Below are 15,650 nucleotides of genomic sequence, written 5' to 3' on the forward strand. Positions count from 1 at the left end.
GCCCTACTTGTCTGTCTTGCATTCAGGGAGAGAAAATGAGTCATAAACAAGTGTTCTGTTCTCTCTGCTACCCACTGAGGCCAGAATTAGCTCCTCTTAATGTTTCTTCCTTTTCGCTGTAAATTATTAAGTGTCTGTAAAACTCTCATGGGTTATTTTCACTATGAAACAGATATTAATTTATCTTGGGAAGGGCCACACCGTTTTTTACAATAAATGGCAGGCAAAATGTAGTTTTGTATTTCCTGTAATTGTGTGGAGCTTGCAGATGGCCTCTGGGAGGGAGGTCTTTGGGTCCTTTTTAATAGAGCGGGATTTGTTTGTTTTAAAACCACAAATATTCCAGTGCCATTATGGACATATTCTCTTCTCTAAAAGTAGATAAAATTATCATGTCCACGCATGGAGATAAATGGATCTAAACACATGACATCTTTCCCTGTAAGTGGCTGTCACACACAGACATTTAATATTCTTGTCATATTAATAAGTTGCTCTTAATACCTGGCTATAAAAGAATTCAATATAAGAAAAATCAGATTACTCTACTGCAAGCATTAATCCTAGTGGTTAATGGTAATCACAGCTTCTTAGCCTGAAGCATGAAAACTTGGCCAGCTGATAGAAATGAGTACAGATTCCACCAGCAGTGTTAATCTCTGGTATTGACACCACCTGAAGAGGAATAAAGAAGAATTTTTGTGCTGAAATGTTCAGTCTCTCTGGACTTCACCTGGGGCTGTAGTTAACTACCCTTGCAGTGCAGCCAACGTTACGCTTGTGCCTGTGTCTGTGAGTCTCTAAGGGTGCCTTTCCACAGGAGATGATCTGATCCATGGGGGTGTTGCAGTTCTGCTTCCTTTCCCTTCTGCCAGCACCAGCACTCGTGGGATCATGCAAAAAGCTGCTGCAGAAAGCTGAGGCAGCTGAACCTGAGCCCTTCTTCGTGATAAAGTATTTTTGGCTGTCTCGGTTCTCTGAAGTGCATCCCTGTGTGATGCACACATCCCTGCTTGTGAAGCACAAGCATCAGGGCTGGTACACGGGAGAAGGGCGGCAATGCCAGCACAGTCAGTTCAGGCAACTGTGGAGCTACATCCCGAAACAAATCCATAGCAATCGGGTCAGAAGGGTCAGAATATTCAGTCCAGGGGGTTTGGCAATCATCTTTTATTAACCCATTCCCCAAACCCTCTGAACCTTGAGCACTGCCAGGGATGGGGCAGCCACAGCTCCTCTGGGCACCCTGTGCCAGTGCCTCAGCACCCTCACAGGGAAGAGCTTCTGCCTAAGAGCTCATCTCAGTCTCCCCTCTGGCAGGTTAAAGCCATTCCCCTTGGCCTGTCCCTACAGGCCCTTGTTCAAAGCCCACCCCCGATGTATTTGATTATGTGGTTATCTTTTCAAACAGTGTCTAAATAGAAACTTATCTCATCATGGCCATAATGAACAAAGGAAGAAGCTACCTGAGGAGGCTGTGAAATTGCCTTCGCTGAGGGTTTTAGAAGCAGGTTAGACAATGACCTGTGACGAGGACTCCATTAACATGAGCTTCAGGTACCGTGTGGTGCAGGAGCCCCTTCAAGGAAGAAAAAATCACCACAGAAACGTTCTTTTCTCCTAGATAATTTCCAACATAAACCTCAACGGGTGTAAGACCAAAACAAATCCTGTTTCTGGGGGAGGAAAAACAATCACTGTGATGAAAATGGTGCCACTGTCTTCAAGCTCTGTTTAAGGTACTATTAAAGTGTATATATGTAAAAGGAAACGCATCTCACTACTAGTCACATTAGGAGGTATTTAGAGAAAATACCTCATTTTTGGAGCTATGGAGAGATTTAAGGGTGAGAGGAGGAGGCAGTGGTGGGGTTGGAAACAGTAGCAGGGAAAGCCAAAGAAGCTGCTTGAGGCAACAGACTGGGTGCTGAGGGATTGAGCCAGCTTGTGCCCAGGCAGCCAGGACCGCCAGCGGCATCCTGGTGTGTACCAGCACCAGTGCGGCAGCAGAGCCAGGGCAGGGATGGTGCCCCTGTGCTGGGCACTGGTGAGACTGTACCTTGAATCCTGTGCTCAGCTCTGGGCCCCTTCACTGCGAGATAGACCTTGAGGTGCTGGAGCGGGGCCAGAGAAGGGAATGGAGCTGGTGCAGGGCCTGGAGCACAGGGGTGATGGGGAAGGGCTGAGGGAGCTGGGGGGTCAGTCTGGGGACGAGAAGGCTTAGGGGGGACCTGATGGCTCCCTGCAACTGCCTGAGAGGAGGATGGAGCCAGGAGGGGTCAGTCTGCTCCCAAGGAACAACTGAGTGATAGAACGAGAGGAAATGGACCTCAAGCTGCATCAGGGCAGGGTTAGACTGGAAATTAGGCAGTTTCTTCAGTGAAGGACAGCATTGAAAACCATGTGGATGTGGTGCTTAGTGGCACTGGTTAGTGGTGGACTTGATACCTTGAAGGTCTTTTCTGATCTCATTGATTCTATGCTGGAAAGCGGGACACGGGCACAAATGAGTGAAGAGCGGCCAACCAACGCTAGGAGGGAGCAGACAGCAGCTGGACAAAACCAGGTGGATAAAACCCCCGACGAGAGGCGTCGCTGCCCGTCAGGAACTTACGGCCCTGGGATGCCGCGCTGCTGGGGAAGATGCGAGGCTGCGGCCGGCCGGGGCGGAGAAGGGAACGCGGCCATGAGGTAAGGACAGCGCTGGGGCCGGGGCAGCGCTGTAACGCCGTTCCGTGAGGCGGCGGGTAACGGTCAGCGTTTCAAACGGTCAGCGTTTCAAACGGCAAGAGTTTCAAACGGTCAGCGTTTCAAACGCTCCCGCGCCAGCCGCCCGCGGACCACCCCCCCCCCCCAACAACCACCCGCGGGGCGGGGCCGCGGGGGAGAAAAGCGCGCGGCGGGTCCGGAGCGCGCCCATTGGCTGACGTCCGCGGGCAGGACGCGCTGGCGCAGCCCCCGCCCCGCCCCTCCTTTCGGCTTGCACAGGAGGTACCGGCCGCCACATCGCGATCCTATTGGCTGCCCGCCTCGTCTGTCACGGTCCAACCCCCGGGCTTTTTGCCGACGCGCGGCGGAGGTCGCGCCCTCTGATTAGCGGCCGAGCTCGTCGATCGCTGCCGGAGGCCCCGCCCCTAAAAGGTGAGTGGAGGACGGCTCCGGCTGCGCGCTCTGATTGGCTGTGCGGGCGCGGGGGGCGTGCGCGGCGGCAGCCGGGTGGGCGGGGCTCCCAGCGGCCCCTTTGTGTGGGCACCAGTGGCCGGCCGAGCTGTGGAGGAGCAGTCGCCGCCATTTTGTGCGTGTCTGTGTTTTGCCCCCTCCCCACCCCCCGTCCCGGAGGAGCGGCGGCAGCCGGGACGCCCCTGTCTCTTCTGCTGGTCAGGTGAGGCGAAGCGAAGGCGTTGGAGCCAGGCGGAGGGAGCCATCGCCGGCGGCTGCCGCAGCCGTGAGGTAGCGCCGTTTGCAGTAAACGAGGGGGACGAAGCGGCAAGACGGAGAAGGGGGGGAAAAAACCGTCAGAGCTGCCCCCCAACAGGAGGAGGAGTCTCGGCGCCAGGCCCAGGCGCAGCCCCGGCACCGGCGGCAGCATGGAGAACTCGCAGCTATGCAAGCTGTTCATTGGCGGCCTCAACGTGCAGACCACGGAGGCCGGGCTGCGGGAGCACTTCGCGGCCTACGGCACCCTCACCGACTGCGTGGTCGTGCTCAACCCGCAGACCAAGCGCTCCCGCTGCTTCGGCTTCGTCACCTACTCGGCGGTAGAGGAGGCCGATGCCGCCATGGCCGCGTCGCCCCACGCGGTGGACGGGAACGCGGTGGAGCTGAAGCGGGCCGTGTCCCGGGAGGACTCGGCCAAACCGGGGGCTCACGCTAAGGTGAAGAAGCTCTTTGTGGGCGGCCTCAAAGGGGACGTAGGCGAAGGGGACCTGGTGCAGCATTTCAGTCAGTTCGGCCCGGTGGAGAAGGCTGAGATTATCGCCGACAAACAGAGCGGGAAAAAGCGCGGCTTCGGCTTCGTCTATTTCCAGAATCACGATGCCGCCGACAAGGCGGCCGTGGTCAAGTTCCACCCGATCCAGGGCCACCGAGTGGAGGTGAAGAAGGCTGTGCCCAAGGAGGACATCCAGTCGGGCGGGGGAGGCGGCGGTTCTAGGCCTTCCCGGGGTGGCAGAGGCGGAGGAAGGGGCCGGGGCGGCGGCGGATCCGGCAACCGGGATCACAACGGTCTTTCCAAAGGAGGCGGCGGTTATAATAGCTACGGCGGTTACGGTGGAGGAGGAGGTGGCGGCGGTGGCGGTTACGGCTCCTATGGCAGCGGTTCCTACGGCGGTGGCGGCGGAGGGGGAGGCGGCGACTACGGCAACGGGTACGGCGGGTTCGGCAGCTACAGCCAGCATCAGTCCTCCTACGGCCCCATGAAGAGCGGCGGAGGAGGTGGAGGAGGGGGCGGCAGCTGGGGGGGCCGCAGTAACAGTGGACCGTACAGAGGAGGCTATGGTGGGGGAGGCTACGGGGGCGGCTCTTTCTGAGCTGGAGCGCCCATACCCATTGGGGGTGGCGTGGAAAGCCCTCCCTTTGATACGGGGCAGCTTCTAAATGGTTTCTCCCCTCGTTCGCCGAAGGGCATCTCCTTTTAAATGTCTCCCAGCTGTGGGAGCAGCTCCTAAATGCCCCCTGAGGGTCGCCTCTGCTGCCTGTGCCACTTCTTTCTCTCTGAAGATGGACTGGGCCACACATACACATACTTTGTGTTACAGTCATTGATGGACTCTATTTTTTTATTATTACTTGGACCTTGGTCGTTTTTATACTAGCAACGAAAAATGTCTTGTTTTAATTTGTTTTGGGTTTTTTTGGGGGATGGGGGGGGCGTACCGGGTGGGAGTTGTCTTGTTGATCTGGAGTAAAAACTGGGAAGGGTTATGGGGGAATTTCCTTTGTTATAAGGACTCGATACCTGGCTCCTACATTTTTTTCTACAAAACCTACTCGGATCCCATGACTGAAATTAACATTTCTGTAAAGGAGGAAAAAAAATCGTTTTTACGTTTTTTATTTTTTAAATAAATCACTGTGTTCATTGACCTTTACATGTCTAATTATTTTTCCTAGGATCCATTCCGTACGGTTTGAAGGCTTTTGTAGGTTTGAAGCAAGCGTTCCTCTGATTTCAAAGCTCTTGTGTACCTAGAGTAAATATTTTCTTGCCAGTAAAGGTCCTAACTGACTTTTTTGCTACCCCCTGCTAGTGGATTCATTGGCTTTCAGGCGCTCGACAGAGAAATTTTTGAAGTACTAACCCGTGGATGTGGTCTGTTTTTAAATCCCTTGTTCTCCCCCCGTTTGTGTGCATCCACCATCTTGTACTGGGCGGTTTGACGTGCTGACATGGTTGGTCAATTTTTTCTATAGGACTTTTTTCCATCAACGTATGTACTGTGTAGTTTTGAAGAAATAGTTTGTGTTAAGCATGTGCTTCATTCATATGAAATGTTCCGAATTTCCTATTGCTTAGTTTCAGGTCCTCTTCTCGGTTTGTCTGTGTATGATTCCTTCCAGGAAAGGGTCGACATTTATCCCGTCTTAAACGCGTACTTGTTTTCATAGTACCGGGTTAACAGACTTTTCACTCTGAACTATTGTCCTTCGTTAAAGTTCCCCAGGAATCTTTCGCAGCACCATCTACCGACAGGATGGCAGCCCCCTTGCTGCAGGCTTCGTTACAGCAGGAGGAAAAGTGGTTTGCTAACATTGTACTAGACTTTGGAAAGGTATTTCATGCCACTAGATGACTGGTGTCGAATGCAGTGACATCCGCATGTGAATAAAGATGGGCTCCATGAGTACAAACTGGAAAAGGAATGGATTTGCAATGCCTGCCTCAGCACCTATTCTTTTCTTTCCTTCGATTTTTAATAATGACAATTGCCCATGTTTCAAAATGGTAATCTAAACTACGTGGGCAAAGTGCTGTGATAAGTGAGCCAGCAAAGTGTACCAGCAATGTAGGTGCCCGTTGTAAAGCAAAAAATCTCTGTGTAGTCTGCTTGATTAACAAATGTATATTTGTAGCCCTTTCACGCAATAGAATTGGAAGTTTGTTGTTTATTAAAAAGCATAATGTTTTAGGGGAAAACTGCCTTCCTGCATAGAAATAGAGAATAGCAAACGTTTATGGGTTTATGGATATCAAATAAAGATTTGAATTCCTTATATACTTGAGTGAGAGTATGTATGATACGGGGCACGGACTCAAAAACTACAAAGTTATTTTGCCTTCAGGTTTCTAAGCACTTAGTCTTTAATGCTGATGTTTTTTGGGACTGCATCTTAAAAGCTGATTGTTTTGCTTTGTTCCAGATAATGCAAGATGCTAGGCATGTAATTCCCACTGATTCCAGTGGACAATTCAAATTCTAGGGATTTGTGCTTCTGGGCTGAAGGATTTAATGTGAAATGTCAAGGTACTGTCAGTCTTTGATGTCAGTCTGACTGATGCTGATTTTGGTTGAAGTTAGTCTTTCTGTTGCTATTAGGAGTAAAACTAGCATCATCTTGATTACCTGTGTAAGCTTGAATAAGCAGGGCAACCTTTTGGTGTCACAGGGTTTAAACCAAGTTCTGTTTCCTCTTGAGTCTGATCATTTGTGTTTCTTACAGTGAAACCGGTTTGCTTTGGCTTTGCTTTTATAAATACGTTCCAAGGAACTTGCAGGTTGCAATTATATTGTTATATTTTTATCTTGAAAGCTTGTTTTGCTTCTGTGAACCAGTATCACTGATAGGTTGTTGAAAATGCAAGTGGTTTCAGAGAATTGTTTGTAAAACACTGCAGGTGCCAGCTCTTGTCGGTGGGCAGCTTCAGGTGCTTGGTTTTATTTCAGTTCACTGGGCTTTTTACTTTACCTTTGGACTTTAAAACTATGTTGGACAGTCATCCTTGGACTTGAAGCATGTCTTGTTGTAGCTGAAGCGAGCTGTGGAGTTCTAGGTCTTGTGTTGTTTTGGGCAAACCATTTGGTCCCTTGCAGTGGTGAATTGTTTTCACCTTATGAAGGGCGAGCTTGGTTTTGAATGAGATAGATGCACTTATGTGATGTGGCTTGTCATTAGACTTGGGAAGGTAAAGATTTGTGCACCAACTTTGTTATTCTCACGTGTTATATGCCATGAAAGAATATGTTGGTACTAGAAATAAGTAGGTTTTTAAAAAAATGGCTTTATGTGTAAAATCTGATGGTTTGGCCAAGCTATAGCTTGCGTTTGATAACTGTTGTACTGAAGCATGCTGTCTGATGTTCTGTCTGTATGTGATAATCCTCTTGTAGGACTAATGTCTTCCTGAATGCAAGTAGGTCCCAGAAATTGCACCTATGTTAGGCGGTTTGCTACCTAATTTCTCCCTCAAAAGATTGTTATCTGTTTAACAGTGTTGTGGTGAGTGCCTTGATTAGCTGGGACTTGCTGTGCTCTGACCTCTTGTGTCTTGGGAGCAAGAAGTTCTTTGTGACAATGCAGGTAACATTGGAAAGGCTCATTAAATGCCTGTTAAGTAATGGCTAGAATGTACCATGGAATATATAAAGAGATGCAGATTTATACTGGATAGCATTAAAGACACAGGGGCTTTAAGACTCAGTGGATATAAACCTGTTTCTGGTACAGTTCTTAATAAACAGAAGAGATTGCTGATAAAGCCTTGCTTACGTATTTAATGGTATTAAGTAACTTTCTGACCTCTGAGTGGATTTGTCTGCATAGAGGTGCACAGGAAGAACTAAGGTGAAATGAAGTATATAGATGGCATGTAAATAAGTCGGACTGTGTACCAGGATGGTCGTGGAGGTAGAAATAATGTAATGTTAGTTTGCTGTTTGGCAGTTTGTAGTTTAGTTTTGAAGTATGTGAAATGAGCTCAGTAATTTAATTACCTTCTGTTCAGGAATGAGCACTGGGTTGTGGTTTCACCTGGGAGAAATAGGAAGTGAGAGCAACTAATTTACTTTCAGCAGTTAATAATGAGAGTAGAAGTGCAGCAGTTTTCTTAAAGCACAGGTATTCCTTTTATAATATGTGTGCAAGAGGAAATTCCCCAAACCAAAGCTTTTCAGAGACTGTATTATTGTAGTTTATCTCGTGAGTTGTGATGCGCACAATTGTTTAACAGTAATGGGTGTTCATGTCTACTCTTAATTTGTTCTTGATTCTGCTCTTTGTGTGACTTGTAAATTTTATTTGGCTAATGAAACTAGCCTAACATCCAGTTTTAATCATCCCGATGACTACTGCATTACAAAGAAACATGCTGAACACACCTGTACATGTAGTGAATTGATATCAGTACAGATCAGTGGCTGCACCTCTCCCTTGTTTTAATGTTAGGAGATGAGAAGGTAGTTCAGAACAGCAGTAACAGCTCAAACAGCTTCAACCACAGTCAATCTCAGTGGGTCACTGTATTACAGTTGTGGCAGACTTGCAAAATAAGCTGTGCCTTACCCTGCAGGCTTGTGCGGACAGTCTTCACCCTTCAGAATTGAGCAAGCTGTAGGGTTTGTTTTGGGTGTTGAAATAGTTGTCAGTGGTGTGGCTGCAGTGCTGGCTCTACGAACAGGAGTTCAGACCTGCGGGAGGCTAGCGTGGTGTGAAGCAGCGGTGCTGACCGGAGCGGTGCTTGAGCTGTGCTGTCAGACACTTTGTGTTTAGACTTCACCATCAGTGAAGCTGAAATACTGGAGATGGTTAAAGATGTAATTCAGGTCCTCAGATGCTTTATGGTGTTCTTCCTCCTCCCCCTTGGATCCCCTTCTCTAAAGCAAATTTTGCTTTCATTTAGCATTGCAAGACCTAAGTGCATAGTATAGGGCAGAACACTGGTTTATTATCCTGTCCCGTCAGCTGATGCTATTGTCACACTCTATTGGCATTCCTGTTGCTGCTGGAAAGGGTTTGAGCCTGAGTGGTGCTGGGGACCCCAACCTTCCCTTCAAGTCTGAAAATAGAGCAGATTCTTTGTAATACATACCTCAATGTTCTTCCTGAAATACAAGGTTGGTTTAAATTGTTAATCTCTGTAAATTAAAACTGAAGGGCACCTTCCTGATAGGCACACAATGCACGTGAATGTGGTGTGCTTTGTGAGAATGGGATTTGGCTTCTACAGTCTGTGAGATGCTGGTTTTCTATCAGAAGGCAGCTTATCCAAACTGTTTAAAAGGGGTTGTTTGTCCTGTTGTAGCTATTATGGATCAGTGTTTATCATATAACCAACAGTTTGTACCACATTTATGTGGCATGCCTTGTTATGGACCTCTAGTTCCTATGCAGTTTAATATGAAGATGGCACTTCCAGTAAGTTTTTTCAGACACCTTGGATTAATATTAGGTGCTTGCAAGTGTAACCCCCCAAAATACACTCTCTCACCTTAGCCAGAGGTGTGATGTACAAAACAACAGGTTGTTTAATATTTGTGGCATAACTGATGCTGTGATCTGGTGTGTGCACCCCGTAAAGATGAGCTTCCTGCTTGTTACTTGTTTCTTATTTCTTAAATGAATAAAACAGTTCCATTCCTGCTTCTCTTGGAAAGGTGTTTCACAATGCAAGCACACTGCAAGGAGTTCAGAGCCAGCCTCAACAAGCACTATTTGCTTTTGTTAATGGGCTTTTCCTAGGTCTCCTGTTGAAGCATTACTACTCTGTTTCTTCTGGTATGTGTGTGTGTATGCGCACACGTACCTTCACTTCCATTTCAATGATCATTTATTTGTACTGTAACAAAAGTACTGTAATTGATGGGTGTCAGATGTGAATTTCTTATACAGAGATGAAAGTCTCTGCTGTATATCTTTACCTAGGAATTTTCTATCATTTACCTCTATCCTAGGACTTGGAAAGGGCTGATGGATTTGGGTGCATTCCTCCTTGATGTTCCTTTGACTAATCCTAGTCTTTCTGCCACCTTTTCTTCTAGAACTCCCCCTTTTCTGTTACATATATCTATAAAGGGAAGGAAATACATCATCACATTTGAACTGATACCTCTTTTTTCATATGGCTCCAAAACTGTTTTAATAATATCTATATTCCCCTTAAAAACATGGGAAAATAGGTAGTGAGAACACTGAAAGAGCAAGGGCTGCAAAGTTGTAGTTTGGTACAGAAGAAACATTCTTCAGATTCTTGTATTTCCCATAGTTCTCCTATATACTGAATAGTCTGAATAGTTGAAAAGATGGAACTCCTCAGATCTAGGCCATAGCAAAAAAAAAGGCAGAAAAAATAAAGTTCAAGCACTGTTCTCTGCCCTTGATTTAATGTTTGCAGTAGGAGCCCTGAGCTAAAAGGTGTAACAGTGTTTTCCCAAGTACCTTCTCGGTGTCACTTGTTTTTTTGGTTAAAAGTCTGCTAGGCAAAGCTGTGGTGTTGCCTAGTGCTGTTACAGAGAGCATCAAGCTTAGAGCATGGGCTATTCTCAGATTGTCAGCTGTCCAAGTCACCAAAGCTCCTTAACTTTGAAAACTAGGTGTCAGGCCCAGTCAGACTAATAATGCCATCTGTGTGAGGCAGCTGGATATTAACCCTCTTAGCTTGATGCATACAGTTCCATTCCCGAATGCTTTCACAAATGGAAAATACACAGATTTGGAAAGAACAGCTCTTTGTCAAAAGAAATCTCCATCAAAAATCCCAAACTCACTTGCTATATATAGTTTTGATACATATTCCATTCATTAAACTACTATTAATAGTTACTCTCCATGTGTAATGCAGTAAGGAATCGATGCCAATTTAAAAAGGGATTTAGTTTCTGTCTGGAAATGTGTCAAGATTCACATTTCCTCACTACCATCAAAGTACAAATCACTGATGAACATTGCAGAACAATTCCTTAGAAGCAGAAAGGGTCTGAAAATACTTCAGTTATTCAAATGCTACTGTATAGCATGGATTTCCCAAGTAGTTTGTCTCGCAGAAACCCTGTTTTCATTGGGAATGCTGTTTTGAAGTGAAAGACATCTGAAAATATGGTGTTAGTCTGTAATCTAGACAATAGAAAGGATAGATGTCATCTCAGTCTCTTCTTTGTTTCTGTAAGTCTTGCTTTCTGTTCATTTACAATGGGCTTTTGCTCTCCCCAAGATGCTGAAGGGAGCACAGTCACTGCAGGCACTGACTGGGAAGAAGGAAGATCAGGAGTCCAGTCCCTGTTTCCAGCATAGACTTGGATTAAAGCAGTGCTGGATGAAATGTGCAAGTAGGGCTTGGGACTGCAAACTCTTTTTACTTGTTCTCTTTTTCTGTGGATCAATATCTTGTTTTCTTTACTTCACGCTAACAGTTTCAGTGGAAAGCCTCCCTCTCCCAACCACACACCCTGATGAACAAATTACACCAACATGGGCAGGGCATGGCCCTGGGGGGGAGGCTGTGCTAACCTGGCTGTTGGATATAATCACAGCCCTGTCAGCTCTGTTTTGAAACAGTTTATTCCCATTTCATGCTCCAGATCCTCTCCCTCCTCAAAAGGGATGTCCTCTGGATTTGGGCTCACTGACTGCTCCCTGGCTGGGTTGCAGAGTGGTGAATCAACCTCACTAGGTAACAAATTTGGCCAAAGTCCATCACTGTGTGGTTTCATTTGGGCTTCCTTAATTGTATCCTTTCCACCACTGTTGGAATAATGATGCTCCATTTACTGGAGGGAGCTGCTCTGAGTCCTGCCTTATTACAAGTTCAGGACTTCTCCCCTGGAGATCACTACAGGATAGGGTGGTTGTAGCTGTAACGGCTAATGCTTCTTGCATAGGGTATTCAGCAAAGTGTGTTCTGCCAGCCCAGTAATGCTCACTTTCTACTGTTATTTGCATGGAGATATATGTATCCTCCTGAAAAAGAGATCCCCAGGGGGTTTCAAGCCTTTGCAGGAAGTAGCCATGAACGACTCACTGTGCCTTTTCCCCTTTAGGCCCACTGGTCCGTTATTTTCTTCAATTTTAATTGCAGGCAAGTGATTTTTTTCTGTAATTATATCATTTAGAAGTTGCTATTGGAGTTTTCTTTTACACACCCAGCACCAGGTGGAATCTGGGCTCCTGCTTTACTTTTAACGCCTCTTCGAGGCATGAGCTTGGTGGTGGATCCGTACCATGTGTGTTTTGGAAATGTTAGGTTTGTATGTAGCTTGTGGCAACAGGGAGCTCTTGTTTTTGGTGTGCTGGAAGGGAGTTGGGAAACATCACCTTTGGAGGGAAGACTGGGAAAGGAAGAGCTGGGCTTCTTCCAAAGGCCAGAGGTGTTGCAATGAGCTAGTGCCACATGCTCTCTGATGCCTTCTCAAAGCGTGTTTTCTTCCCCCCTCTACAGGGTGCGCTTCTGCATGGAGAGAAAGGGAAAGCTGAGCTCTGAAAAGCACACCCCAAAAGTCCAGTAAGTGAAGAGAAACCTGAGCTGAGCCCCTGATGTACAGTTCCCACTCTGAATATGCGATGAAGATCGAGGAGAAAAGGGTGTTTGCCCAGAAAATACCAAGCAGGATAATGAAGGACAACCTGTTACCTGCAAGGAGGACTTGCTGCATGAGCCAGCTTTTCTGCTCAGGTAAAATATGAGTGCAGAAACTATCTTGCCTGAATTTTTGTGTGGCAGCTGTGTGATTTACTCATTTGCCTTAATGTTGCAGCATGTAGTGTTGCGATACCATGGTGATGGACGGTGTTTCTTTTGCAGAGAACAAAACGTGGAATGTTTTAAAAGATTTGAAGAAGAGAGTGAGGCAATGAGTGTACAAGGAGTAATAGTAAAGAGGCTTGGACTGAGGTGGCGAGATCCTGTGTGGGAATAGGTTGGTTTATGCTGGTCTCTCAGAGTAACACTAGAGAGATATTAAGCCATACAATGTCTTTATGAAGCACATGGATAGTTGCCCCTTATTATAGAAGGTAATAGTGGAAGCATTAAGAGATATAAAGATAAAGAATCACATTAAAATGATATTTCAACACTTAAGCAATGCAAAATTTCCCACTTTTTGGACCATAACCTAAACTTTTTCTCAAGTCCATGTGTTGAGCCTATAGCAAGAGCTGTACGCTTCCAGGAGGTGCAAAATGGGAGGCAAAACTAAGGACTCATGAGGCAGAGGGAGTTGGGAGTATTTAAGGCATCCAAGCACCAGCCTTTGCCGTTGTTCCAGTGCCCACAGCAGTTGGTTCCACAGCTTTCTTCCTGAATGTTAATTTTGCCTTTTGAGAAATTCCAAACCCATCAAGTTTCTGATGAAAATGTAGTATGAGTGCAGGTCAGGAAGTCTGTGCTGCTGACGTGGCTGGCTGCCCGTGATATCAATTGCTTGTGCTACAGAATAAGAGGAGGAGCAGGAAAACCATCCTCAGCTGCTCTGTCACTGATGTGTAGGTGAGCAGTAGGATAGCTGGGGTGAAGAAGGCCAGGTGGTGTTATTCTAAAGGTGGTAACGTTATGGAATTTGGGGTAAACCCATTATTTTTATAGGAAAGGTGCTGTATGGTAGAGATTAAAGGAAAATGTGTTTCACAAACTCCAGCAGACGTGTGGAAGTGGGACATGTACCAGCAGAGGGCAACAGCCCCAGAGGCTGGAGGTGCTGCTAGCTTCTGCAGCATCTCAGCCTGCAGAGCTGGGCCCTGGTGGGGTAAGAGTGCTGGGTGGGGGCTCCAGCCCACTCCCCTCTACAAACCACACACTTCAGAAAGCAGTGCTTCGGTGGAGTCTCTTACCTCTTAAGCTTCAGCTGCCAGAACATCACTGATCCCAGCTCTGGGAAGATCCCTACCTACAAGGTCTCTTTGAGCTTCCTTCTGAGCCTTGTAGTAACTTGAATCGCTGTGAGTTGCTTCAGTAGCTAAACTTTAGCTGCTGTTTTGATTTGGTGAAGTGAAAGCAATATGGCATGCTCTAAATCCTAGCAGTGGTTGGGCAGCAGATACCCTCAGGACTTCTCTGCCAAGGCACCTTGTGCTCTGGGTCTGCTGGGAGACAGAGCAGTACCCGAGTACCACCTAAAAGTGACTCCAGTTAGCCACCAAGATACCAAGACACCTATTTCAGTTGATACTTTTCACTGGTTTTCTTACATTAATTGCTTTAGCGGAGCTTTCCCCAGAAAACGTTGTCTAACTAGAGATCTATCTAAATGAATATTTATTCATTAGAATCACAGAACAAGTTTAGTTGGAAGAGACTCCTGGAGGTAATCTGGTTCAAACACCCCTCAAAGCAGGACCAACTTCAAGGTTACATCAGGCTGGTCACTCAAAGATGTATTTTTCTGGTTACTGCTGAAGCTGTGGAGGTTGACAGTGTGTTGCCTGAGTGCATCGGTGCTCTTCACAGAATAAAGTCCTCAGAAACACTCGATGTGCTTTACTTACAACCTCAGGGTTAAACCAGCAGCCAGACTTCAGGCTAGGAGAGAGTTTTGGATCAGATTGGCAAGGATTGTTTAAATTCCTTCCTTTACTGGCATTTTTATTGAAGAAATTCCTTGCAGTTGTAGGGACATTGGCAGTGCTTTGATCTCTCCTCTCCCTGCAGCTTGTAGAATTGGGGTTTGGTCTTTCACTGTAGATCTGAAGGTTGTCACAGGAGTCTGGAAGGGTTTTGGTGGGCCAAGGGCTGGTGGTACTGGCTGGAAGGGGCATTCTGTGCACCTTTCCACTCTGAGCATTGGTTCTATGGCTGTCAGTAATTGAAGGCAGAGTAGATGTAGGAGGAATTTGGGCTGCTCGGGACTAGGCATTTTTGAAAGAGACTGGAAAAATTCCACCCATCAGGCGTTACTAATTCCTTTTAGTTGGCTGCTTTTCCAAGATACCAATTCTTGCATTTAAAAACAAACAAGGAATTTTTGCACTGGGGTTGTTACACAGTCATGATGAGTTTGCAATAATCTCTGATTACCGAAAGATGCTTTTGTCCTATTCCAGCAAGGAATATTGACTGGTTTGCTCATGTGACCCTGGGATTTACCTTTCCATGGCTGCTGTTGGCATTTATACAGTCCAGTGGCACATGTGCTGGTGGGGTGAAGCATGTGCTGGTTGTGTCAGGACCTGCTCTTGTATCTGGACTTATGTTTCCTGGAGGGCTTACTCATTGGAAACAAGCTCTAGTCCTCGTTTTCTAGGTGAATTCTACTATTTTTAATAGTTTTTCTTTGGTTGGAACACCTGTGCCTTGCAGTTTTGCATGTTGTGCATCAAGAGATGACTGAATGGACACTGGGGAACTGCTTGGGGATCTGGACATCTTAAACTGATTGTTTAACAGGATTCCCAAAAGGAAAATGCAGTAATTTAGGCTGAATCCTGTGTGAGGTTTGACTTCACTGCTTTATGTGTATTTCTTCTGCTTATGGGGAGGTTCCTAAACAGTGTTTGAACAACAGCAGGGCTCTCCACTCTTCATCCCCATGGGACTTTGGTAAAGTTCCAGGTGTGTTAAGCTTCCTTATCTGAGGAATGGGGTGATAACTGTTAAGATTCTCAATGAGCTTTTGAAACCCTGGTGTGGAAGGTGCAGCAGCATCTGTTAGATTGTCACCACTGATACCCAGGACAAAAATGAGGGGAAAAAATCGATTTATGGAGCAGTGCCTGTATTTGTATCA

The 15,650-nt window shown here is 46.5% G+C and overlaps 2 protein-coding genes across 2 annotated transcripts in view; both read left to right on the forward strand.

The window, feature by feature from the left end:
- Positions 1–3,199: 3,199 nt before the first annotated feature.
- Positions 3,200–6,217, forward strand: HNRNPA0 (heterogeneous nuclear ribonucleoprotein A0). The gene has a single exon (XM_061457017.1). The coding sequence runs from the start codon at positions 3,588–3,590 to the stop codon at positions 4,527–4,529; it is 942 nt and encodes a 313-aa protein (XP_061313001.1). The 5' UTR covers positions 3,200–3,587; the 3' UTR covers positions 4,530–6,217.
- A 6,174-nt stretch (positions 6,218–12,391) lies between these two features.
- Positions 12,392–15,650, forward strand: part of KLHL3 (kelch like family member 3) — a 46,673-nt gene continuing 43,414 nt past the window's right edge. The window contains exon 1 of the mRNA XM_061457019.1: positions 12,392–12,601. The gene's annotated coding sequence lies outside the window, so the exon portion shown is untranslated. The remainder of the gene's footprint in view (positions 12,602–15,650) is intronic.

The sequence above is a fragment of the Pezoporus flaviventris genome, unplaced genomic scaffold (genome assembly GCF_033815535.1).
Source record: "Pezoporus flaviventris isolate CSIRO_AGI_PZ_B2104156 unplaced genomic scaffold, CSIRO_AGI_Pfla_v1 ptg000023l, whole genome shotgun sequence".
Lineage (NCBI taxonomy): Eukaryota > Metazoa > Chordata > Aves > Psittaciformes > Psittacidae > Pezoporus > Pezoporus flaviventris.